The 27,237-nt window shown below is 32.9% G+C and overlaps 1 protein-coding gene across 1 annotated transcript; it reads right to left on the reverse strand.

Moving 5' to 3' along the window:
• Positions 1 to 330: 330 nt before the first annotated feature.
• Positions 331 to 27,237, reverse strand: LOC143083966 (uncharacterized). Its single transcript, XM_076260384.1, has 6 exons — positions 26,793 to 27,237; positions 25,068 to 25,846; positions 23,651 to 23,681; positions 20,405 to 20,676; positions 10,754 to 10,781; positions 331 to 1,060 (listed from the first exon to the last, which is right to left on the reverse strand). The coding sequence occupies exons 1-6, from the start codon at positions 27,049 to 27,051 to the stop codon at positions 693 to 695; spliced, it is 1,737 nt and encodes a 578-aa protein (XP_076116499.1). The 5' UTR covers positions 27,052 to 27,237; the 3' UTR covers positions 331 to 692.

The raw sequence follows: 27,237 nt of genomic DNA on the forward strand, positions 1-27,237 counted from the left end.
TGGAAATCAGATATGTCAAAGCTAAAACAACTGCATACTAAACATCATCGACCAACCTCTAGTGGTTCACCATAAACTAGACCTACTCACAAACTAATACATTGTTGAAGCTGCCACCGAAAATAGCTATGTCTGACTTTTTGGCTTCGTCAAGGTCAGACAGAAAAAAACCCAGATTGAACCTAAAATTTGTTAGCGCCCCACCTCACCCCCTCAACAAAAAAGAGAATATGGAATAGTTTTACAACATACTGTTACATATTGTAGGCTCGTGTAAAAGCACCCCCCCCCCAAAAAAAAAAAAAAAAAAAAAAAAAAAAAACTCTGCAAATGGATAACAAGGGCTCTATCAACTAGTGATTGCATAGGTCTTTCTGAAATTTCCTGTCCAAAGGGAGCCTGATAAATTACTGACACATATTTATGATTTTGGATATTATGTTCAGTAACTGTGTGCAGGATTAAATTAACTCATGTGGAATCTAATTAAAGTTTAATAACATTATTTTGACTGTGTTGTGGTATCTGCTTTAAATTAAACTATATAATTGCACAGCATATTCAACCATGTTTACTTATTTTGAATCGGTTGAATGTGAATATTAACAGCATTTAAATTTTATACTAAAACCAAGACAAGATAATGTGAAAAAGATGGTTCTATAAAGCCAACTGTTTTCGTATTACTTCTGCTATTGAAAAGGGTTTAGTTTTTTCATGAATGCTTTTAATTTTCCTGGTTTCTCAAGTGGAATATATTTCTTTACTCCAACTGTTTTAATGATTTCCTCCAAACATCTAGCACCTCTCCCTACATTTACCAAGGCTTGAACCAACACACCTATGGTAGGCTTCACTTTCTTATCTTCTCTCCATTGGAATAATATTTCCTTACATTCTGCCACTAAATTCCATCCATTTTTATACTGGATTATATCTAATGATGTTACAGGTAATCCTAATTCTATACCAAGTGGGATAGATACTACACCAATTACTTGTGCTAGCTCATCTAATATTTCATCTGTTGGAATTAAATCCAAGTATTCTTCTTTGAAATCTGTCAAATATTCTTTTTTTTTATTAAGTTATTTTCGAACAGTTAATACTATAAACACAAGTTATTCCAACATATACATATATATAATGTTTCGAAATATAAATATAATTAATTAACCAGTTTATCTTCTAGCAAAAACACTTACATCATAAACCGTGACAAAAATAAAGGTTTAAATCAAAGCAATTTCACTCAAAAAGGAGCATTGGTGTTTTGAAGCATTGAAAGCATGCACCATCCCAGGCACAGATTACCTTAGCCGAATTTGGCACAACTTTTTGGAATTTTGGATCCTCAATTCTCTTCAACTTTGTACTTGTTTGGCTTTATAAATATTTTGATATGAGCGTCACTGATGAGTCTTATGTAGACGAAACGCGTGTCTGGCGTACTATATATCCTATTATAATATAACTACTTTAACGATTTCTAAATGCATTTATTTCACACAATACAACTGCACATTCATTGCTGATTCTATAAAAGGTTGATTTACTTTATAAATAAATGATGAATGTGTCAATGGGACACAGGTGATGCCGCCACTTGCAGATAACGTCATAAAGGGGCATAATTCAAGAACGATAAAAGTGACGCTTCCCAAATTCATACTTTATCTGAGTTTTGTGGTTTTGTGGTGATATGCATTTTGTATAAGATTCATAATATTTAGTTGAGGCAGATGAAAGTGAAAGAACGGTAACGAAAAAACCAACAATTCATCCAATTGTAAAGGGGCATAACTCTAAAAAAAAAAGGTAAAAGTGACGCAACCAAAATTCAAACTTGATCTGTGTTTCGTGAGATTAAGCATTGCATATAAGATTCATAACATTTGGTTGAGGAAAACTAAAGTTAGACAACGGAAACAAATTTAGGGACTTGCAGACATACTGCTGGACTTAAAGACAGACAAGGATAATGACCACTCCGCTACAGCATGGGCATACTAGATTTATGTTGCTTCTTAATTTGTGTGCATAAATCAAATTTACGAATACTGAAAGGAGGGTTTGTGACTAGATATAAGTCAAGATAAGTGTTCACTAGTTATATATCAAACTTACCAAGACCGAAAGGGAGTTGTGTCACTGGTAATAAGTCGAGACAAATGTTCAACTTACCAATATCCATGATATCTTAGAGGATTTATCACTGATCATAAATCGAGGCAAATGTTCACTAGTTATAGATCAAACGAACCAATACAAGGAATATGTTTTTTCAATTGTATTAAAGGGAAATTCCGCGATTTTTTACTTATCATCTAATTATGTTGATCTTAACATAAAAAACACATTTGCAAAGTTTTAAATTTATATTCCTTCTAATAACGGAGAAAATCAAGTATTTGTAACTTTTTTGGTTGAATTCTCGAGTGGGTCGTGACGTTTTAGCCCGATTTGTTGAATTCTGGGAAAAAATAAAATCTGTTTAACTCTTATAGCTTATCGACAATATACGTAATTAAAAGCGCACAGGTCGTAGTTATTAACCACAATATAAGAATGAACGAAAATGAATATGCATATACCGTTTTGTATTGATTGAATTAAACTCCTATAAAATTATCTCTAGTAAATGTTTTCGAATAAATTCCATTAATTATTATCATTTTTTTTTCCATAAAATATTTATTGAACATTTTTACTGATATTGAACTGAAAATATTTCAGTTCTATTTACCGTTATTGTTTTGATAATCATTTCAATGCAACTAATGTGTGAGCAGAATGTGTATATTATTTTGTAAAGGTCACTGTATATTTTTGGCTTGAGGTCAATTCGTTTACCTTGTAGCTATTTAGCCGCAGGTGTGAGTTCAAGCGTACACAGGTATGAATGTTGTTATTTGGAAAGGATAAACAGAAAGGATTAGAAAGAATATGCTGTATTTAATACACTAAGATTTAATACACGATGAGAATAAAGATACAATAATTTAATTGTGTAAATTAATTGAAAATAAAATTCAGATTCATAATTCCGAAAGTGTATAAAAATAAAAGGAAACAATTTTGGATTACTTTCTTAGCGGCAATTGGCGCAATCAAATATGAAGTAAAAAATGGTAGTTTTAATCTTTAATAAAAACTAAATGCAATATTTCCCAATTTGATATACCATTGCACATCTGTTCTATATCATTGACTTTACCGGAATTTCTTAACTTGTATTCAAATCTGCATGGCTGTGTTTAATGGTCATAAAACTATTGCAATTTTAAAGTTCTTAACTGAAAAAAAAATACAACATACACCATGCATGATTGTTTTTTAGTTTCTTTTTAACATTTCATTCTTAGATAATTAAATTCATTTGACAATCATTTACACGAACTTTTTGTGAAAAGAATACCAATGATCTAAGCTAAGGCATTATTTTTTTTGAGGATTTTTGTACATTTTTAAAAAGAATTCTATGATAATATTTGTGCAACGTTGAACATGATAGCCGTCATTAATCCAAATAAGTAATACAGTAGTTGTAATAAAACTTATATATTTTAGTCATCATGCATAACTGATATTGACGTATTTAGAATAGTTCGTCCATAAATCGTTGTTCTTGAAACAATCATTATTAGTATACATGTAAGTTTCCTGACGTATAAGTGCCATTGAGGATGAGCTTTAGAGATTGCAGACTAGTAACGTTTCGTTAGTTTGTTTGTTGGGAAAGGAGAGGAAATGCAACCACTTGTACAGATAAACGACAGAATTACCATACAAGCATTTATAGTCAACACAACCAGAAAGAGTTCCCATCGTTGGACGGGGAATATGAAGGCTTCCAAGAATGAACAAGTGACATGTCTAACTCTGAACAGTTAGAAAACGGACTATCGACATCGACCGCTTGTTCTTGATATTTGAAACTGCATGCATATATACGTATACGTTTATGATAGTGATGAGTTCTTGCGTCTGACAAAAACTAAATTCTTTCATGGTTATATTTTGCCATACCTTTATATTGGTTTGTAAGGTGATTACTCAAAATCGTTATTTGAAGATGTAGATTCATTTCAATACAGAAATTTCGTCTATAAATTAATTTTCACAAGTGTATACCACGGAGAAGCTCTGAAGGTACATTACTCCCATTTTGTTTGGGTGTGAACCATCGATGTTTACAGCAATATCAAAGAATAAGATGATGATGGTAGAAAGAACTATGGGCGTCATGTGGCAAATATTACATGCATATCGGACCATGAGTTGTCAATCTGTATGAAAAGATTTCCAATACAACCATATTATTGAGAAGGAATGTTTACATGCTATACTCTCGTACTAGTATTACAGGGTTCTTGCGGCGTCCACCTTAGACACACATCTTTTTGACGATGTTTAAAAAAAAGACAGAACCAATTTAATGTCATATTTCCCTTGAATACCAAGAAAGAAAATAAATCCCGAAATTAATTTGAAACTTTGATACTCAATAGTTTCCCAGCAAAATATTCACATCCCTTGGGGATAATTAGTGTTCGTCCAGTGGCATATATAACAATTGTGATGACGAATTCCTTCCTTTGTTCGAGAACAATCTTATTGAAATATAAATCTGTGATTTTACTATGTCCCCAACTTCGATGAACCAAAGCATTATACATCGACCTTTATTTAAATAAAATTGGTTCTCTTCTTTTTTTCTTCTTCTTCTGGTATACAATAGTCCAACGACATTCGATGATTACATACTGTTGGCATACCTGGACTATTCTATTTACAAAACTTTTACCCCAATTTATTCAAAATATATGTTTTTTTCTTATGTTCAATGTATACATGTATATATTTTAAATTGCGCTACAGTTCCGTAACTTTCTACCCAGTCGTATAAACGAATCGTCGACAAGTGCGTACATTTTTTTAAATCAATATTTCTGGTATGTTCCAATCTGTCCTTCACTATTGACAATAAGTATATATTACATTTTCCCAAATTCACCCTTGGAAAAAATATTTAAATAGATTTTAATTTCATCAAATCTTATTTTTTGGGTATTATTTATATTTTTATGAATAATATTCTTTACACCAGAAAAGTTATTTATAAACAAGCGTATGAGTTTAGTAATGACAAGTAAGACAGAGTTGTATATTATACATCTGATAGTTCAAAATGGAAAGTTATAAGTTATCCGCCGTGTACACTGATCAATACCTGCAGAGGTGAAATGATGCATGAACTTGCAAGCCCGACAGGAAATCGCTTGAATACCTGGACGTGTCACCTCACACCCCTCACAATACCTTTGGAAGTAATACATTTAGCCATGCTGGTGATCAGAATTTATTTGAAAAAAAGTTTACTACTTTAAAGAATTATGAACAAATTAGATTTTCGAAAACAATTTTCACGGAACACTTATTTATGATTTCAACTTTGACTTTTTACCTAATTCCAATATCAACACTTTAAAATTACGACTACATCGGTTACTGTAGTTTTGTTCCTTTGTGGTTTATAGACATACCGTTGTTATTAATCGGGAAAGAAGACAAAATGGCCGAACGCAGAGAATTGATACTCTAAATTTAAAATCGATGGTGATCGCTTATCTAGTGGAATAAACTTTAATAACTATGAACTTGAGCATTTTTATACTGAATGAACATAATATCAATTTTTGATTTTTTTGCGAAGTTTCCCTTTAAGCCGAGGCAAGTGTTCATTTGTTATAGATCAAACTTAACAATACCGAAAGGAGGGTTTGTCACTGGTAATAGGTCGAGGCAAGTGTTCACTTGTTATAGATCAAACTTACCAATACTAAAAGGAGGGTTTGTCACTGGTAATAAGTCGAGGCAGGTGTTCACTTGTTATATATGAAACTTGCCAATACCGAAAGGAGGGTTTGTCACTGGCAATAAGTCGAAGCAAGTGTTCATTGGCTATATATCATCTTTCAAGGGCAACTAATTTGATTAAAAGTCCACTTATACTTTTAGTGAAGTTAACTTAATTTTAAATATTGTCTTACAGATCATATTTACTGTTGAAAGTATCAATTTCTGTCTGCGAGTTCATATGATAATAACAAAGAGCAATAAAACAAAACAGGTAGACATTGCTATTCAAGATAAATTACTCCTTAAGAGGCTAATTACACCAAAATAATAGTCAAACTTATCAGTGGAAAATGAACTGACAATGCCATGGCACAAAAACAAAATCACCAAAAGTCAAACAACGGTCTATATAACACAACATAGAAAACTGAAGACTGGGCAACACGAATTAATCTACTATATTTTCTGCTACAAAAAATGCCAACAATTGGTTAAAGGGCACACATATAAGTATTCAATTGACGATTTCTATATATTTTCACTTGAACATAAGGGCTTATCTGGATTTAACCTTATCATTTGAAAGTCAGGGATGCATCAATACCTAACAATGTAGCAACAACTAATAAACAACTATATTAGTGTGTGCAGTGGATTGATTCTTTAACATACAGCCAGTATTAAAATCAATATGTATTGTCCTTGCCAACTTGTCTTGTACTCAAAGTAAGAGAATCAATATAAAAAAATATCAAAGACAAAACAGAAACAAGAATCTATATCCATTACCATATATGCCTCTGTCAAACTAAATTTAGAGTCAAACCCCTTACATGGTATGTGATTTTAAAAAGTTCAAATCATAATAAAATGCTTCAAAACAACCCTCTTTTATAAAGTTTATTTTAATTTACCTTTTGGTTCAGGTTGATGTTACCTCAAACTCATTGTTTAACACTTAAACAACTTAAACTAAAACCTAAAAATGTCTCGATTCCAAACTACTACAGAAAAAAACAATGCCCCCTATTTATCACTTTTGCATTTTGGCATACTAAAGTTTTTTCCCCCCCAGCTTCTTTGATATTCTTTAGAGTTTTCCAATACATTGATATACATAGTCAAACTGTCAGATCATTTGAAGGATTAAAATGGACTCCGTAGCAATGACACACACACACCTATGTCTAGTTAGCGACAAAGAAAAAAAGACAGCATTCAAAACCATCGAGCCAAAAACATATGTGATAAAAATTAACTGGAAAGTTCCGTAGTTTTATACTGTTATAGTTCTTAACGTCTACGTCATTTGGTAGTGAGGCAGAGAGTTGTCTCAATGGCAATCATACAACATCATCTTATGTTTATATGATAATAACTCTCAGGCATAAAATATCCATACATATTATTTAATTTTTCGACCCTCTGAAATATGAACTTAAGCATTCAAAGTTCCCACCATTAAAGTCTTATTCTTTTTCAGTGAGTTTCATTATTTACTGCTCGAAATTTTGTGATCAACATTTTCAAGATACTAGCATAAATTCTTAAGAATGAAGATTTATCCTTAATCATTAGCAAATTCATTAATATTAGCAAACACATGTTAGGTATTTCATCGTTTTGAAATATTTTCTTCTCCTATAACATGTATAAAGCACAATAAAAATATAAAATAACCAGATGGCTTGAAGGCGCAGCTTTATACGACCGCAGAGGCTGAACCCTGAACGGTTGGGGCAAGTATGGACACAACATTCAAGCTGGATTCAGCTCTAAATTTGGATTGTGATAAATTAGTTGACACAGCATAGGTTTCTGACACAGAATGAATGTGGTCTAATGAACTTAAAATGGTTGTTTTGCCTTTGAGCAAATCAGGCCATAAAAAAGAATAGGTTTGTTTGCCCAAACGCTACCTACCCAGAAAAAAGCTGCCTACTCAAATTCTTTTATTGTCCTGATTTGAAGAAGTTTTTTTTTTTTTAATCAGATAGGCATGCAGACTAATAAACACCCCATACTTCAATTTCTCTTTTTGAAAAAAGAAAAAGAAAATGCCTACCTACCTACCCACTGTTTCATCCTTTGGGTAGGGTTTGGGCAAACCAATTTTTTTTAATTGTGGCCTCACTATGCTGTTGAATATTAATCCTCTCAAAAAAATGTTTGAAGAAATTTTCTTTTCATTTATGAAATCTGAAATGAGAAAAAATTTGAACCCCCCCCTCCCAATTTTTTTTTCACATCCCCCTCCTTTATTCCAAAACTGATCTCAATTCAAATTTCTAATGGAGTTTTCAAAAATAACTACTCATTTAAGGCCACAATTAAAAATATTTTTGTTTGCCCAAACCCTACCCAAGTTTAAGACAGTGGGTAGGTAGGTAGGCATTTTTTTAATTTTATTTTTTTTAAAGAAATTGAAATATTGGATGTTAATTAGTCTTCATGCCTATCTGATTTAAAAAACGTCTTCAAATCAGGACAATAAAAGAATTTAAGAAGGCAGCTTTTTTCTGGGTAGGTAGGGTTTGGGCAAACAAACCTATTCTTTTGTATGGCCTAAATACATCATAAAATATTAAAATGTAAAAAAAGTGCTTGTTATCACTGAATGGTAAAGATTGTTTTAATTTATCAGTTGGTAGTAAAAGTGAATATACATTGTATATTGTATAAAACAATGATTTAAGTTGATTCAACTACTATTCTTGACAAAGAAAGATAACTTCAATTGAAAATATTTTGCTATTGCGCAATATTGTGCAATCAGGTATTTCTTACTATTGCGCAATACTGTGCAATTGAAAATATTTGCTATTGCACAATACTGTGCAATTGAAATTTTCTTGCTATTGCACAACACTGTGCAATTGAAGATTTCTTGCTATTGCTGAATACTGTGCAATTGAAAATTTCTTGCTATTGCACAATACTGTGCAATTGAAGATTTCTTGCTATTGCTGAATACTGTGCAATTGAAAATTACTTGCTATTGCACAATACGTAATATAATAATTTTGGATCCTGATTAGGACCAACTGGAAAACTGGGCCCATAATAAAAAATCTAAGTACATGTTTAGATTCAGCATATTAAAGAAGCTCAAGAATTCAATTTTTGTTAAAATCAAACTTAGTTTAATTTTGGACCCTTTGGACTTTAATGTAGACCAATTTGAAAACGGGACCAAAAATTAAGAATCTACATACACAGTTAGATTTGGCATATCAAAGAACCCCAATAATTCAATTTTTGATGAAATCATTAATTTAGATCCCCGATTTTGACCAACTTGAAAACTGGGCCAATAATCAAAAATTTAAGTACATTTTTAGATTCAGCATATCAAAGAACCCCAAGGATTCAATTTTTGTTAAAATCAAATAAGTTTAATTTTGGACCCTTACGACCTTAATGTAGACCAATTTGAAAACGGGACCAAAAATTAAGAATCTACATGCACAGTTAGATTCGGCATATCAAAGAACCCCAATTATTCAATTTTTGATGAAATCAAACAAAGTTTAATTTTGGACCCCAATTTTGACCAACTTGAAAACTGGGCCAATAATCAAAAATCTAAGTACATTTTTAGATTCAGCATATCAAAGAACCCCAAAAATTCAATTTTTGTTAAAATCAAACTAAGTTTAATTTTGGACCCTTAGGACCTTAATGTAGACCAATTTGAAAACGGGACCAAAATTTAAATATCTACATGCACAGTTAGATTCGGCATATCAAAAAACCCCAATTATTCAATTTTTGATGAAATCAAACAAAGTTTAATTGGGGGGGGGGGGGGGGGGCATCTTATTTTTTAAACTGTTGGGACCAAAACTCCCAAAAATCAATCCAAACCTTCCTTTTATGGTCATAAACCTTGTGTTTAAGTTTCATAGATTTCTATTTACTTCTACTAAAGTTATGGTGCGAAAACCAAGAAAAATGCTTATTTCGGCCTCTTTTTGGCCCCTGATTCCTAAACTGTTAGAACTTCAACTCCCAAAATCGATCCCAACCTTCCCTTTGTGGTCATAAGCCTTGTGTTTTAGTTTCATTGATTTATATTTACTTATACTAAAGTTATTGTGCGAAAACCAAGAAAAATGCTTATTTGGGCCCTTTTTTGGCCCCTTATTCCTAAAATGTTGGGATCCAAACTCCCAAAATCAATCCCAACCTTTCTTTTGTGGTCATAAACCTTGTGTTAAAATTTCATAGATTTCTATAAACTTTTACTAAAGTTAGAGTTCGAAAATTAAAAGTATTCGGACGACGACGACTACGACGAAGCAGACGACGACGCCAACGTGATACCAATATATGACTAAAAAAATTTCAATTTTTGCGGTCGTATAAAAAACGTAGGCTGTTTTCAATGACACTACATTTAGCTTGATGTTGTAATGAATTTTATTTAAAGATCATCCATTGCTCCTTTAATTACTTGCTCGTTGAGCCAATGATAAAATAAAAATAGAATCAGAATCAGACTGCATTGTATAAAAGCGCATAACAAGCTTACGCGAATCTCAATATAATCATATTGTATACACCTATATGTAACTAACTTCCATCAACTGTTTCGCCTCGGTGGCGGAGCAGTCTAAGAAGTTCAACTATTGTACCAATCACTAGCCTGTCAACACTGTGGTTGTGAGTTTGAATCCCACAGGTGACAGGTGCGCTCAGTTCTAATCGTAAGTGACTGTTTGGTAGTGTAAGTTTTCCTACAGATGGTTGGCGAGTTTCTCCGGGCACTCCGGCTACCTCCACAAATAAAACTAACGTTATGAAATAGCACAATAAATCTACTGTTTCAATAGTAAACCTATGTTTTGCTTTCATCGACATTTTGATTTGACTTAATTGAAAAACATACCACACTGTCTCTTTCTGATTCGTTTAACCTACAAAGATATTTTAGAAATAAATATAGATTATATGTGTACTGCATTTCAAGTTGACGATTTCAAAATATTACAGTGATCTTCCTTAAACATGTTTAACCTCAAGGTAGACCAACAACCAGAAGAACAGGAGGACAACGGACTGAAAGGCATACAGACTAGGACACTCGAATATTTGTTTCACATTTTTCATCGGGATGTAATGTTTTAACCTGATATGGAATGATGGGTTTGAAACTCAAAATCATTAAAGTCTTAATCGCATAAATCAAGTTTTAACGAAAGTAAATGCGCATAGATGACCGTTTCTAATAGCTGATAACAACAAAATAAGAATGCAACAAAATGAACACACGTGTAATGTTTTGCATTCAATTTCATAAAACAAGTTGATTTCCTTAAAAAAAGAAAAGCAATACGTGAACACAAGACTGCTGACTGGTACCCAAAACAATGTTGCTGAATTTTTTTGACTGCTTTTGAATTGAAATAGTTGACTTTGAATTCAATAAGATAATGATGATGTTAAACACCTTTATTAGAAATATGTAATTGGGTGTAGATTCTTGCACACGTCAGTTGAAGGCAATGTTGTATAGCTCTGAATAGAAAAGTGAATATATACATCTACTATCATATTTTCATAACCCTTTTGCAAATCTCAGTTTCTACAAATCGGAGTACTAATGCAAATTGCACGAATCAATCGCAATTTAAATTTAAGCACTCAGTTTGCTTTATAATCTGAATGCATTTATTTCATCTATCATATCTTCATATTTGGTTTCCGGCATGGATGCTTTTAATTATTCTCAACTCGTTATTGAAGCTGCCAATAGTCATGGTAGATGTTGTATAGATGAATTTAAAGTCCAATTTCCATGCAAAGAGAAAGCCTTTGGCATGCAACTTTTTGATTTAGGGTAACACACCAGCTTCGTTGGGACTTCTTATACAGAGACTTATTTCGGTCTCATAAAACATCTTAATTTTGTAGGATTTCCTGATTGTATTTAAATCAATCCATATATTCTACATTGAAACTTGGTTTTGAAAAATATCTTATTTTCAAAAGTTTTATAAATACCTGAAGATATTCTCATAAGAACCAATTTATATTAAAAGATATTCAGATATAAAACGATACTACGATTAAAATGTTGTACGCTGGACGCGAGTTAAGTCTACAAAGAATCATAAGTGATGCTCGAATAAAAAAAGTTAAAAAGGCCAAACACAGTATAGCAAGCTGTATTAAATACTACAATCACAACGGGTACAGGAACATTCTCAAAGCATGAATACTTATACTTTACATTTAACAATCATTCAAACACATATGTTTTGTCAAAAGGCAAATAGGTTCTAACATATAAAAAAGTCAAACCACAAAAATACTGAACTCCGAGGAAAATTCAAAACGGAAAGTCCCTAATCAAATGGCAATATCAAATGATAAAACACATCAAAAGAATAGACAACTGTCATATTCCTGACTTGGTACAGGCATTTTCAAATGTAGAAAATGGTGGATTGAACCTGGTTTCATAGCGCTAAACCTCTCACTTGTATGACAGTTGCATCAAATTCCAAAATATTTACAATGATGCGTGAACAAAATAGACAGTATAGGTAATATAGTCAAAATATTGGTACAACAGTCCTCATTGTGTCACAATCTCAAAACAAACAAATATTCAACAAAAAAGCACAAAGAGCAAACAACTCTAATTTGGCATTTAAATTAGAAGGATCATACCACAAGGAACATGTATACTACGTTTTAAGTTGATTGAACTTCAACTTCATCAAAAACTACCTTGACCAAACACTTTAACCTGAAGCGGGACATACGGACGAACGGACGGATGAACGAACAGACCAACAGACCAGAAAAAACATAATGCCCCTCTATTATCGGCACTGATTTTTGAAATTCGTCTAAAGCATTGTAGATCTAAACCTATACTATAAGTTTCATAAAAATCTGGCAAGCATTGAACTAATAAAAGCGCTAACGATGCAATTGTCTGTTTAATGAATGTTTCCAAGGGCATAACTCTTTAAAAAAAATATGATTGGCACTAATTTTCGAAACGCAACAAAGCTAATTTAAAAACTGTAAACAAGAGAGCGCTATACAAGACCGTATAGAGGGAAGGACAGAAGGATGTCCGTTTGGTATTTTGATGTCGCGTTCAACTCGTTGCGCGGGGGATGATTAACTTTTACTCACATATTTGTTTTCGTATGAATAAAGCATTTTTGAAGTGTTATATATTGTCTCTCAATATAGCATTTATGTTGTAGCGTAAAATGTCTAGTTGGAAGAGCGATAGTAATTACAAGTTTTCAGTCCGCAAAACAAGTATGTTCAATGTGGGTATGCCAGAACCAGAGTATACAGAGGCAAAAATCATGCGAATGGAAGAGGCCGAAAGTTCCCGACATTTGATATAATAAACAACTCTTGCCAGCATAATACAAAATAGTGATTATGTCCGAAATGTATTGCTGGTTTATTTCTTAAATGCCTACATCCTTTGGTCTGTCGACAAATTGCAGGTACTATATAACTATAAGTTGGCATTGAAGGAATAATGTCTGATTAAAATTATGTCAAAACAAAGAGTATAATATGTGCAGCTAAGTCCAATTGCAATTCAGGGAAATAGTACTATTCTGGGATTGCAATGCATAAATATCTATTTTCTTTTTTTTTTCAAAAGAGAATTTTTGTTGTTGATAGATTGACAGGAAAAAACGTTGAAATCTTATTGAAAGCTCAGTGAAAATTTATTAAAAATATCTAGAATAAGGAGGAACCCATAAAGGGTGGCTGTGGAATAGCCATATGGTCACTCTTGGTCTTTTTCCAACTGGCAGTAAAATCCTTGAAATTTCTGTCCCGGTAGGAATTGCTCTCAATGTTTCACCATTCATTAGGGTCAGCTCTTATTACAAAAGGACATATATTTATTGTATGTATTGTCCACTGGATGTCCAACATTAACAAACATTCAATAATCAGATAGATAACTTATTGTAGTTTTTAACAAATTACAGTACCTGAAATACAATACTTTATGGAATTAAAGACCTTTTGTGAGCACACTCACATACACTACTTCCCCACACATAAGTTAAAGGGGCATAACTCCTAGAAAAAAAATTGATTAATAATTTCAACTTGATATGCACATCTACATAGTATGTCCTTATTATCTATAAAGTTTCATGAAATTCTGTTGTGTGGTTTCAAAAGAGTTGCGATGATAAGAACAGGACTTACGAACGGACGGATGCACAAACAGACAGTGGTGTTTAATCTAACACATGAAATGATGATACATATTGTGAAGTACATGCATCGTTAATTGTTTATTTTAGACTTTTAATGATATGGATATATAGTTTAGTATGTTATAAATCAAATATGAGAATTGAAGTCAAATTGTTAACATGGATTTGACAGCTTATTCTCCTATAACTATCTATGTTATATATGTATAACCTTTTATATAAATGAGATTAGATAGGGAGACTTGGACTGTATACATGTACATTTAAAAGAACAAGCTGCTGAGCTTAGCTGGATATGCCCGCACAGGTCCAACCATGAACAGTTGGGACAAAAATGGACACAATATGCAAGCTTGATACAGTTCTGAATTTGGATTGTAATTGCATATTTGACATATGATAGGTTTCTGAATAAATGAAGTGAAAGAACTTGAAATTGGTTATATTAGTTGAATTTATGTTCAATTCAAGATTTCTTGCTGGTGGGCAATACACTCTGCTGTTGCGCAATACTTAGTAAATCTGTTGTCAGACTATAAACAAATAATGAATACTGCTCAAAGCACTTTAAAGGTAGTGTCTGAAAACTGGAATATCACCCTTGTTAATGAATAACTTGGAAACTGTTGATCTAATTAGTTATCAAAGGTACCAGGATTATAATTTAATACGCCACACGCGCGTTTCGTCTACGTAAGACTCATTAGTGACGTTCATATCAAAATAGTTGTAAAGCCAAAGAAATACAAAGTTGAAGAGCATTGAGGACCTAAAATTCCAAAACGTTGTGCAAAATACGGCTAAGGTAATCTATTCCTGGAATAAGAAAATCCATAGTTTTTCGAAAAATTCAAAGTTTTGAAACAGGAAATTAACCACATAATTGAAATTTATGTCAACACCGAAGTGCTGACTACTGGGCTAAAATTTATAAAAATCAAAATACAATTCACCAAAGTTTCACGAGAACTGATTTATTGTTAGAAAACTGGAAAATCCCCCTAATGAATAAGACCCCAACACTCGGAAACGTAAAATCTTATATTTGTAAATACATGAAATATGGAAAGGGAGCTTATGTCAATAAATAAAGACAATTGATCAAAGTTTCTTTCAAATTGGAGAAAACATTCATTAAATTGAGAATGGAAATGGGGAATGTGTCAAAGAGACAACAACCCGACCAAATAAAAAACAACAGCAGAGGGTCACCAGCAGGTCTTCAATGTAGCGAGAAATTCTCGCACCCGGAGGCGTCCTTCAGCTGGCCCCTAAACAAATATATACTAGTCCAGTGATAATGAACGTCATACTAATTTCCAAATAGTACACAAGAAACTAAAATTAAAATAATACAAGACTAACAAAGGCCAGAGGCTCCTGACTTGGGACAGGCGCAAAAATGCGGCGGGGTTAAACATGTTTGTGAGATCTCAACCCTCCCCCTATACCTCTAACCAATGTAGAAAAGTAAACGCATAACAATACGCACATTAAAATTCAGTTCAAGAGAAGTCCGAGTCTGATGTCAGAAGATGTAACCAAAGAAAATAAACAGAATGACAATAATACGTAAATAACAACAGACTACTTGCAGTTAACTGACATGCCAGCTCCAGACTTCAATTAAACTGACTGAAAGATTATGATTTCATCATATGAACATCAGGCACAATCCTTCCCGTTAGGGGTTTAGTATCATACCATCATAACATATATGAGAAGAACATAACCCGTGTCATGCCAACAACTGTTTTTAGAATAAATGTGTTTAGTTCCGATGCAAAGACCTTATCAGTGACTCAATATTAACGCCAAAATATGCAATCTTTAATGACTTGACAACAGTATCCTAATTATATCCCTTCTTAATAAGTCTATTCAAAGGTTTTGTAAGTTTCTGAGGTGAATATATACTGACACCTTTGTGCTTTATGAAGAATATTTCCATAAAAAATTGGATGTGAATTACCTGAACGTATTAGAAGTCTGCATGTTGAGCTATATTTACGAATGATGTCTTTATACCGATGATAAAATTTAGTAAATGTTTTGACTAGTTTGTGATATCGAAAACCCTGGTGTAATAATTTTTCAGTAATACATAAATTTCTCTCGTTAAAATCCAAAACATTGTTACATACACGAGCGAATCGTACAAGTTGAGATATATAAACACCGTAAGATGGTGACAAGGGAACGTCACCATCTAAAAACGGATAATTAACGATAGGAAATGAAAAATCATCCCTTTTATCATAAATTTTAGTATTCAGCTTTCCATTATTGATATAGATATCAAGATCGAGAAAAGGGCAGTGGTCATTGTTAGTATTAGCTTTATTTAAAGTAAGTTCAACAGGATAAATTTCATTAATATACATACTGTAGTCGTCATTATTGAGAGCCAAAATATCATCCAAATATCTAAAAGTATTATTAAATTTGTTTATCAGATGTTGTTTTGATGGGTCTTTGCTTATTTTTGTCATAAATTGTAACTCATAACAATACAAAAACAGGTCCGCAATAAGTGGTGCACAGTTAGTCCCCATTGGAATTCCGATAATCTGACGATAGACGGAATCCCCAAAGCGAACAAAAATGTTATCTAGTAAACATTCAAGGGCATATATAGTATCAAAGCATGTCCAATTAACATAGTTTTTTGTTTATTGCTACTAAAAAATGACCTAAAAGAGTTGAACATATATATTCACATTCTGATTTTTTGAATGCCCATTTAATTAGGTGTGTGAATTTTTTCTTAATGAGAATGTGAGGCAATGTGGTATAAAGGGTAGAAAAATCAAAACTTTGAACAGATTCAAAATCACCAATATAAGCATGCAATTTATCAAGTACTGCCAACGAGTTCTTGACACTCCAAAAGTAATTTATTCCACTATTTTCGAAGGCCTTATTTGAACAATTTATTATCAGGTTTTTAATTGTACCAAGTGTGCTGGTAAGAAGAATAGACAATTTAGTAGTTGAACAATGGCTTGAAGACGAAATAAATCTATATTTGTAAGGGGTTTTGTGTAGCTTCGGAAGCCAATACATAGTTGGGACTTTCATTGTATTTGGCTCTGCTTGTAAAGCGGTGGCCAAAAGTTTATGTTTGTTACAGATTTCGTTTTCTGAAAATGGAGTCAGTTGGAATGTTGGTGAATTGGTGATTTCCTTTTTCAGAACCTCAATGTAAAATTTACGTCAAACAATAATAATATTATTAGCAGCTTTATCGGCCGGGACATAAACAAATTCCTTGGCTAGTTCTTTTAGTTGACTTATTGTCCGAAAACTGGAAACCTCACTTTTTTAATGAATTAAACCCCATTTCTCGGAATCTTAAAATCTTAAATTGATGACAAGGAGCTCACGTCCATAAATATTTACAAATCACCAAAGTTTCATGCACATTGGGTAAAACTAATTTGAGTTAATGTCCGAATGTTGATGAGGGACAGTCATAAAATCATTCGATGCATCAAATACAGTTGACCTTTTCCTTATAGTATCCAGGAAACATGTCACCCCTTTTTTTTGTTGATTTTGTATTTATATTCACTACAAACCAGGAAAAAGTCTGAAATTGCAGATATCTGTACTGAACTATACTGAATTTAACTCGACCAGTCTAAATTGGTCTGAATTCTACTCGACATTACCCAGTCTTAACCATACACGACCGTACTGATTAGTATTTTACCCTTATCTTTGCCATTGAAAACAGTCTGAAACAGTCTTAACCCATTTTCAACCTATTTTTTCAGTCTAAACCATAAATATATAATGAAGCTACCTGTACATTTTGAAAAGCTGTTGCTTTGAAAAAAATTCAAGATGACTATCTGATCTTAGTCCTTACTGAAAATTCGGGCCTTTTTTACCTTGATTTATTATTTCTTAAATTTGACAGCATTATGTCAAACAACATAACAACCTGGGACTCAGTAAGATTAATTAGCAACTGAGATAGCTGATAGTTTTATGAAAATCCAAGTCAATTTGAAAAAAAGTTTTTAACAAATTTAAAGGTGAGTATCAACATTCTGTAGAACTGAAAATTCTAGCTTATCTAAAATTACCTATCAATTAAATCCTAAAATTTTACAGCAATTAACCAAAGTATCAAACAACCTAGAATTTAGTAAGATCAATTTACGACTGAGATAGCTGTATAGTTTGATGACAATCCAAGTTGATTTGAAAAGGTTATACATTTATTGCGAACTCTAGCTTTTTTACCTAGATTAATTAAATGCTTAAATTTTACAGCAATACACTTATCACAAAACAACCTAGAATTCAGTAAGATTAATATATAACCGAAAAACCTGTATAGTTTTATGAAAATCCAAGTCAATTTGAAAAGTAATAAACAAATTTAAAGGTGACTTTCTAAATTTAGTCCGAACTTCAATAATTCTAGTTTTTTTTACCTATTAACTAAATCCTTTAATTTTGGCAGCAATGAACCAAACTAACAAATAACCTGTATTTTTTTAAAGATCAATTTATGATTAAGTTAGATGGGGTGATTCAGACTAGACAACACTAAATTTGAAGGTCAAGACTGGTCGAGTTTGGTTCACACAACGTCGAGTTTGGTTCACACAACGTCGAGTATGGTTCTAACTATATGGTGCATGATGTAGACGCAAATTAAATGGTAACGTACTGGTCGAATCAAAGTTGAAGATAATTTTAGACGGTAAAGTATGGTTCAGACTAAAGTCGAGTATTATCAAGCAAATGTCAGCCCAATGTAGACAAATCGAGTTAAAATCAGTACTGTCGATTAAAGATATAGGCCATTTCAGACTTTTACTGGTTTGTAGTGATTGTGTCAGACTAAAGTTATTCGTTCAGTGTATGTTCACATGTGTTAATATGTCTTTTGGTTAAGTTAATCAATTTCAATTGACATCTTAAAGTCTGTCTTTCTTTGTTGTGATGTTACACTATTGTTTGAGGTATGGGTGAAGGTTGGTAATCATGAAACTATTTAAACGCTTAAATGCGCTGTATCTGTTTGCACCTGTCCTAAGTCAGAAATTTGATGTTCAGTAGTTGTCGTTTGTTGATGTGGTTCATAAGTGTTTCTTGTTTCTCGTTTTTATATAGATTACCCAGTTAATTTTCCCGTGTGAAGGGTTTTACACTATTCATTGGGGCCTTTATAGCTTGCTGTTCAGTGCTAATGCTCCGATGATTCTAGAGTTGTCTCATTGGCAATCAAACCACATCTTCTTATATCTATTCAGCCAGGAAAACTGATGATTGCCCAATATAACATTAACATGAGGTGATGGTCAGATGGCACCTGCCAGACAGACAGACCTTACAATCACACAATACGCCAAAAATAGTTGACTTCTTGCTTAAAGTTTACGAAAAACACAAAAGATTAACATTGAGCAATGAACCATGAAAATAAATGAGATCAAGGTCAAATATAACCTGCCATACTGACATGAAAGTAGTAAAATATTTCCATACACCCGATATAATTGACCTATTTTATAAAGTATAATAAAAACAGATCAAAACACAAAAAACTTAACTTAACCACTGGACCACAATAATGAGGTAAAGGTCAGATGACAACTGCCAGTTGGACAGGTACACCTTACTATCATTACATATATCAAATATAGACTCAGAGTTCGCGAAAAGTGTCGGTCCTCAGGATTTTAACACCAAAATTTTGCGTAGGACTGACACAATTTTAGTATTTTTCAATAGAACTTATAGTGAGGACCAGTAGATTTTCTTCAAGGACCACCAGGGGAAAAAGATTGCGCGAACTCTGAGTAGACTAACCCTTAACCTGGCCTTATTGCTTATGGTATCTGAGATATGGAATTGACCACGAAAACAGAACCTAATTCACAGATCCATGAAATGAGGTCGAGATCAAGTATGCATTTATCAAAATACTAAGGAGTTTCTTATCCCAGGCATAGATACCTAGCCGTATTTGGAATTTGGAGTCCTCAATGCTCTGCAACTTAGTACTTGTTTGGCTTCATACATATTTTGATCTGAGCGTCACTGATGAGTCTTATGTAGGCTAAACACGCCTGGGGGTGTGGGGTTAAAAAAAACGTAATGTCTCCAATATCTTAAAATCCTTAAACAAAAATACAGAACATGAAAGAATCATTGATATTTCATATCAACAAAGAAGTGCTGACGAGGTATGTAACAATCATGCGCAGATTGATGCAAAGAATATGTGAATCTTTACAAATTACATAAGTATTCATTTAAAACCAAAAACTAAAATAAATAATAAAAAGATAGCTTACTTGGCAGAGCATATGGGTAGTTAACTCCATCTTTGTTAAAGCATTCCACATTTTCTTAAAAGTTCCTGAACATGTTTCTCTCCAGTTGACCAGTATTCTATACTTGACAATCTGAACACATCTAGGATTATTACTTTTGAGATCATCCCATTCTTGGAAAGTCATTCCAAGATGTATGGCCAATTCTCGTATTGTGGTTTCGTCAAATCTTGATGAAAATCTGTGTAGTTCAATATCACTTGGAATCTGGATCAGGGCATCTTCTTGTAAACCTGTTTAAATCAATACATACCACTAATACAGTGAATTTAACCTATTTCGGACTGACAATTCCGATCGACCTTTTCAGGATTGTGATACACAAGACATGCAAGACAGGACAACCACAAACCGACCGTGCGAGGGCTATAAAGCAAACCAGTATTTAAACACATCCATCATCATCATCAACCACAAAATATGCCTGACAAGTACAATTTACACTGGATCACTAAATATATGCTGTAAATATAGTTTTTGATACTGACTTTATCACAGTAAAATATCAGGTGAGCCCGAAGGGCGAGCATGATATTTCTGTGATTAAGTCAGTATCAAAAACAAAAATTCCTTTATTCTGTATATCGGTAATTAAAAATAAAATAAAAATCACTACAAAAATAAAGAAAATAACAAACGAACTACTTGTTCGCATCGAATTTCGGCGAATCACACTTGACGTCACAGGCTGCATTACGTCATTTGAAATTTTGTCACAGTGCAGTAAACATGGCGTTCTCTTGCACAAAGTATTGAAAAGGAATTATTGCATGCGTCTGCTTTGGACATGACTCACAATGCCAAATTTAATGGTAGCATACCGGTAAGTCAAATTTCTTTATTTTTCACAACTTGAAGCATAGTCAGAAATTAGAATGATACGATAGGAATCTGACAGCATATCATCACTTTTAAGTTCCACGTTTTGTAGTGTAGTGGGTAAAATTACATTTATCTTGTCATTATTCTCTCAGTGTTTATCATGAAAACGATCACATCGCCATGATTTCAAATAATTTTAAGAAAGCACTGTAAGCAGACATTTAAGTACAAATTACCGATAATAACTGATACACAGCTACAGTTTACACATGATAAATAGTCACAACATATGTATTGCACTGCCTGATTAAAGATTACAATTTACAGAAGATAAATAACCTCACAATACAAGTGAACAGTGTAACTGATCAATTAGCTAATAATGTAGGACTGAGCATTTGTGGTTTATTTTGTAAGTTGAACATGTTGAAATGATAAAATAAAAGATGCAACAGTTAACAGATTTGGACTTGCAAGTTATATTCAAAGCAACATCATGGCTTTGGGCATGTTAAAGGAGAGCAAAAAACCTATAGGTAGAAAAAAAACACTGACAAAGAAAAAAAAAGCAATTTCATCGAGTATTTAATCGGTTTCAAAAGTGTCACTATGAAATTGACTTCATAAAAGCTCTTGAAAACTCAAAGATCTATAAACTGCTCATTCAAAGATTGAACAATGTAATGCTTCTTACTTGGGTTGGCGGTTTTTAGATTCAGATGATGAAACATACACAAATCTTAAAACTCAGGTGAACTTCGACCTTTACAGTCTTTACCGAGAACTGTGTGAGGCAAGTTCAGAGATGACCAAAAGGTTTGAAGTGGTTAAGCTTCCTGGTGCAAAACCCAAGGATGTAAAATTAAGAAAAGATAGCTTAAGGGTTAACAAACTAAAAGCATCTAAGCGTAAAACAAGACCACAGTGTATTCATGTCAGAGCATTGTCACTCAAATGGCGTTTGCCGGGAGAAGCGATTCGAACTATTTTTGTAGATCCAGAGATGTTTATTGATGCCGTTCAAAGTGAAACTAAAGGGCTATAAACAATGTTTGATGGCGATGATACCAGATTCCTGTTCATCAAATAATGAACGTCAAATTAAAAGATGTGTTCTTCAATTACAGAATAGGAAATATACTCTTCAAAAGCTTAACTATGGGGCATCATTGTTTACAGAATAACTAAAAAGTAAAATCACAAAAATACTGAACTCCGAGGAAAATTCAATCGGAAAGTCCCTAATCACATGGCAAAATAAAATGACAAAACACATCAAACAAGAACAAGAACTGTCATATTCCTGACTTGGTACAGGTATTTTCAAATGTAGAAAATGGTGGATTGAACCTGGTTTTATAGTGCTAAACCTGTCACTTTTACGACAGTCTCATCAAATTACGTTATATAACAACGATGCGTGAACAAAAAAGACATAATAAATAAAAAAGTCAAAATATGGGTACAGCAGTCATCACTGTGTTAAAATCTTAAAACAAACAATTATATAAAAAAGCACAAAAGCATCTATCAAATCAAAAACACATTCATAGCTTCGCGTGTATGACTTCAGACGATTTATTCGTCTCATAGGAAGACATTTTGTCGTTCAAATTCTGATAGTAATGCTATTTGTAGCTTAACGGCCTTAACTTGATTGGATGGTCAAACCAATAAAGGTCTTCTTCTTAGACAAGGAATTTAATTAATCTGTCTCAACGTTGGTCAAACAGCAATACTAATGTTCTAATTGAACATCATGTGGCATTATTAATGAACTAAGCAAAGTATGGGAAATTGCACCACCAAACTTTATATAGCAACCCAGTCAAGGTATATACGTTTCAGACTTGTGTTAGCATTGTCAATGAAAAAAACAGGAGAAAATGTAGAACAAAACCTTCTAATTGGTGTTTGGTACAAGGGGAACATAATCCTGAAATGACACCGAGAGCAACGGATCAACCTATATGGGCACTGTAATCGGTTAGGCAAAATGGTCTATAATTTCTACGTTTGTCTTCTGTACAATGGCAATAATTTAAGAATATGCACAACCAGATCAATTGCTGAGTATGATTGAAATCACAATATCATTGGAGCATGCAGAGCAAAACAGAGAATTTGTAGCAAGGATGTGCGATATTGATATGAAACAATTTTTCAACGTAAGCAGATTGTTGCATGTAAAAAGTATTATCTTTTATGATCATTCAAACATTCAGCAAACGATATTTTAGAGAAAATGAGAGGATTTCAAAGAATAATGATATCTGAATCTGATTCACAGCTCAATGTGATTAGGGGCGAAAACGTCTTTGGGTTGCAGCAAGGTGTAAACTAGTGTAATGAATAGATCAGTAATATCTAATTTAAGTTATTTACCTGGACAGTCCTCTTCACATTGTTCTTTTTCCTGAAACATATAAAAAAAGGCGCGCTATGTTAAATTAAAGTAAATAGGAAAACAGTGTTGACTTCACATTTTGTATTTCCATTAAAAACTTTACCATGCTATTGATTATTGCAGATTACTTACAAATTACAAAGAACCGGTCAACTTTAACACGAAAACACAGAATAACGAAGCTAAAAAGGTATATGTATAGATACAGAGTTTCCGCTGGAAATAATGGTACATGTGGCGATTAAAATTTGAGAAAGAATTTGTTGAAAGAAATATATATAACGATTTATTGTCATTTATCTATCTTGTTTATTTACTTTTTTTACGGATTTCTCGGACTTTACCTGATCAGACAATACTCGGAATTCACCTTAAACTCGTTAAGATTTTGACAAGAAATCAATAATCAGCTGATTGCATTTTATAGGAGTCGACAACAAAGGACTAATTAATAAAGGTGTTGATTGTATTGTTTGACAAAATATGGTGAAATGGCGTCCGTCACATGTCACATCTCCTCTCTTTCTTTTAATGATAGTCCAGAATAGAAAACGGTTGTTATGACGAAAAATGTTCAAAGGCAAAAAAAATCTCCGATTTAAACTTTATTCTTTGGCCATGTTGATTTTGATATAGATAATTTATTTGAGAGAGTACTTTATAAACAACGTGTTTCAAGCATAGTTTTACGTCTCAACTTTTTCATTTACGATGGTCTAGAAAAGAAAAAAAAGAAATCTATGCAAAAGGTTGGAAACATCCCCTCGAATGAGAGTAACCATTCAATGTAATGACTACACCTTAAATGAGGGATTAATTTCAAGTGATAAAAGCTTTTGTTTTGTTGTAAAAACCACTTCTTAGTACAAAAGGGCACATATTTTTCTTTTAAAGAAACTTCCTCAAAGAATTGTACATTTTTCTGGTATTATATGGTCAAAATATGTCGAATAATTTTGTTATATTCCGGGACTTATATCTTATTTAAGTTAAATCTAAGATAAGTTTGAGAAAATAATGGGGCAAACTCATCTTATTAAGGGAGGGAGGGGGTAGAAAAACAGGAAATTTTAAACGAAAAATATATTTATGTTACTTGGCGAAAAAAATAACAAAGTGGCCAAAAATATATTGTTTTGCCACAAGTGGAGGCGAAAACAAATATTGACCCAGGGGAAACCCTGTAAATATATGAAAATAAAGTCACTGAAATATAATTCTTATCTTTTCCAACATAAACTATCCATAACTTTATTCTATGAAACCTAGAAACAGATTACAAGATGACATTTTAAAACATCACAATTTGTACTTTAGATGAAAACTATCGCAGAACCACAAAGTATTACAAAACAAATAAACTTATTCTATGAAAGTCATATGATTTATGTATACCTGATCTTGATTCCAAATATTCCACTTTTCTTTAGTATGTACAATCTTGTGTTTATAACAGATCCATTCATCAGTTGTGAATGCTGCCTTTTCTGGGATATGACATTCTAACCTTGAGCATGCATATTCAATGTGGAAGGGTAGTTTTTGGCTGATAGATGTGGCCTGGACTGTGGACTTATAGAATTCTGAGATTCTCTCCAATGTTGTATACATGCATTCCTTGATACCAGTGGCAATATCTGGTACGATCAGTCCATTGGAGGTTTCATGGACTATGTAGAGCAATATCTTGTTGCCTTCAACACATACAACAATATCATGTGCTTTGTCGAATGATAATCCAATGAATCCTGAAAACAGGAGTTGTTTTCCTTCATATGTCTTCACAGTCCACATACTGAGACATGCGCTAATGAGACGATTTGGTAAGGCTGGTGGTATTATTGTCCCTTTGAAAACAAAAGCTAGACTGATGGCTTTCTCTGGTGTGCATTCATGGGTCATGAATCTTGTGTCATTTCTTTGAGTGAGCATACAGGGAACAAAGAAGTTTTCCACTGGTAACCTACTTCCCGTAGTAATATCATACCTACGCTCCTCTGATAGAATATCAAGGTGGATAAGCATATCAAATATGAACTCTTTGTAGGGTGATATTTTATTGAAGTGCTTTTGTTCCCAAATAAGATACAGATCTTTTCTTTGTATTATACCACTCGCTGACATCCTTTCAAAAGTATTTCTTATAAGACCTTTCTTTGGCCAGAAGGCAATATCTGTAAAGTTAAATTAAAACTAATTAAAAATTAAAAGAGTTTTAAAAGTATCTCATGATAATGAAACGAATGCTTTATTTGTAAATCTTCTCTGGCTGATTATATCGGCTTTTATGTTTCCATTTTTCTTTTATAGTTTTTTAACTAAATAGGCAAACAAATAAAAACAACAGACTGTTATCATTTGCCATTTAAGGTCAATTACTCCTATAAGATGTCGTCTAACAGACAGTTTTAATTTAAATAGACAGCCTGTAAAAAGACATGATAAAAAGTTGAAAAACCTTACGTAATGACAATAACTCCTTCTAGGGGTGATCTGTTAATTAGGATAAAGACAGGAAGTATGTAGATCTTAACGTTCTGATCATATTTGACCTTGTTATATTTTCCCTATTTATAATACGTACTTCAACATATTGAGACCATTAACATGATAGACACATTTTAATCTAATGTATTATTTGGTAGCCAATTGATTTACTGACAGGAGCCATACAAAAAAAACCCACATACTCTTTAGAACAGATACTCCAATGAAGATGTGGTTGCAACTGTTTTTGTAGTTTCAGAGAAGAAAATTTTTTGACATTCAAAATTCGCAATTACCAGGTGATCATGTCTTATTTTCACTTTCTTTCTTATCCGTGGTTGTGGAAAAAATGTGTTAATATCAGCATGATCGGGCCTTTTAGTAATAAAACTTTCATTTGTACTCCCTCAAACATCATATCTAGTATTACAATTGGTTAATTTCTGAGTCCGAGTATGAGAATTATTTTCAGAAATGTTTGTAACTGCAAGTCTTTATTCTTTATAATCTTTGGAAAAGTTATGACAATTATCTAGCCTAAGGCAAAAAGAGATTATTAGCATGTTATATAGACACCTGGCTGTGTTTGATGACCATGAAGAGTATATAAGTGGATATTTTATCATATAATACCTGTAACAAAGGATCTCATCACTTCGACCAGAAGTAGCGGACTGATAATCACATAACTTCTCAACTGTGGGGTATCAATATAGATTAATTTCCCAAGTGAGTGGTGAAATTTGAGGAAATCTCTCAGCTCTTCATTAGACAAGACAGACACCTTGCTGATGGAATTCAATTCTTCAACTTCTCTCAAAGACAATACTTGTTTTCCCTTTGCTACCAAGTTAGCAATCTCAAGTTCAAGGGGAACAGAGGCATTAGGCATTTCCTCTCCCCAACATGGATGTTGAAAGGTAAGATCTGTGATTGCTTTCTTAAGGACATCGATCTCTGGATCTGTGGTGTCTGTGGCATTGACAAATATTTGGTTGTCGATGACCAGATGTCCTCGTCCTTCATGGTCTTTAAATAACTCTTCTACTCCACTATATAACTCTGTACGCCTTGTTTC

The sequence above is a fragment of the Mytilus galloprovincialis genome, chromosome 7 (assembly GCF_965363235.1).
Source record: "Mytilus galloprovincialis chromosome 7, xbMytGall1.hap1.1, whole genome shotgun sequence".
Taxonomy (NCBI): domain Eukaryota; kingdom Metazoa; phylum Mollusca; class Bivalvia; order Mytilida; family Mytilidae; genus Mytilus; species Mytilus galloprovincialis.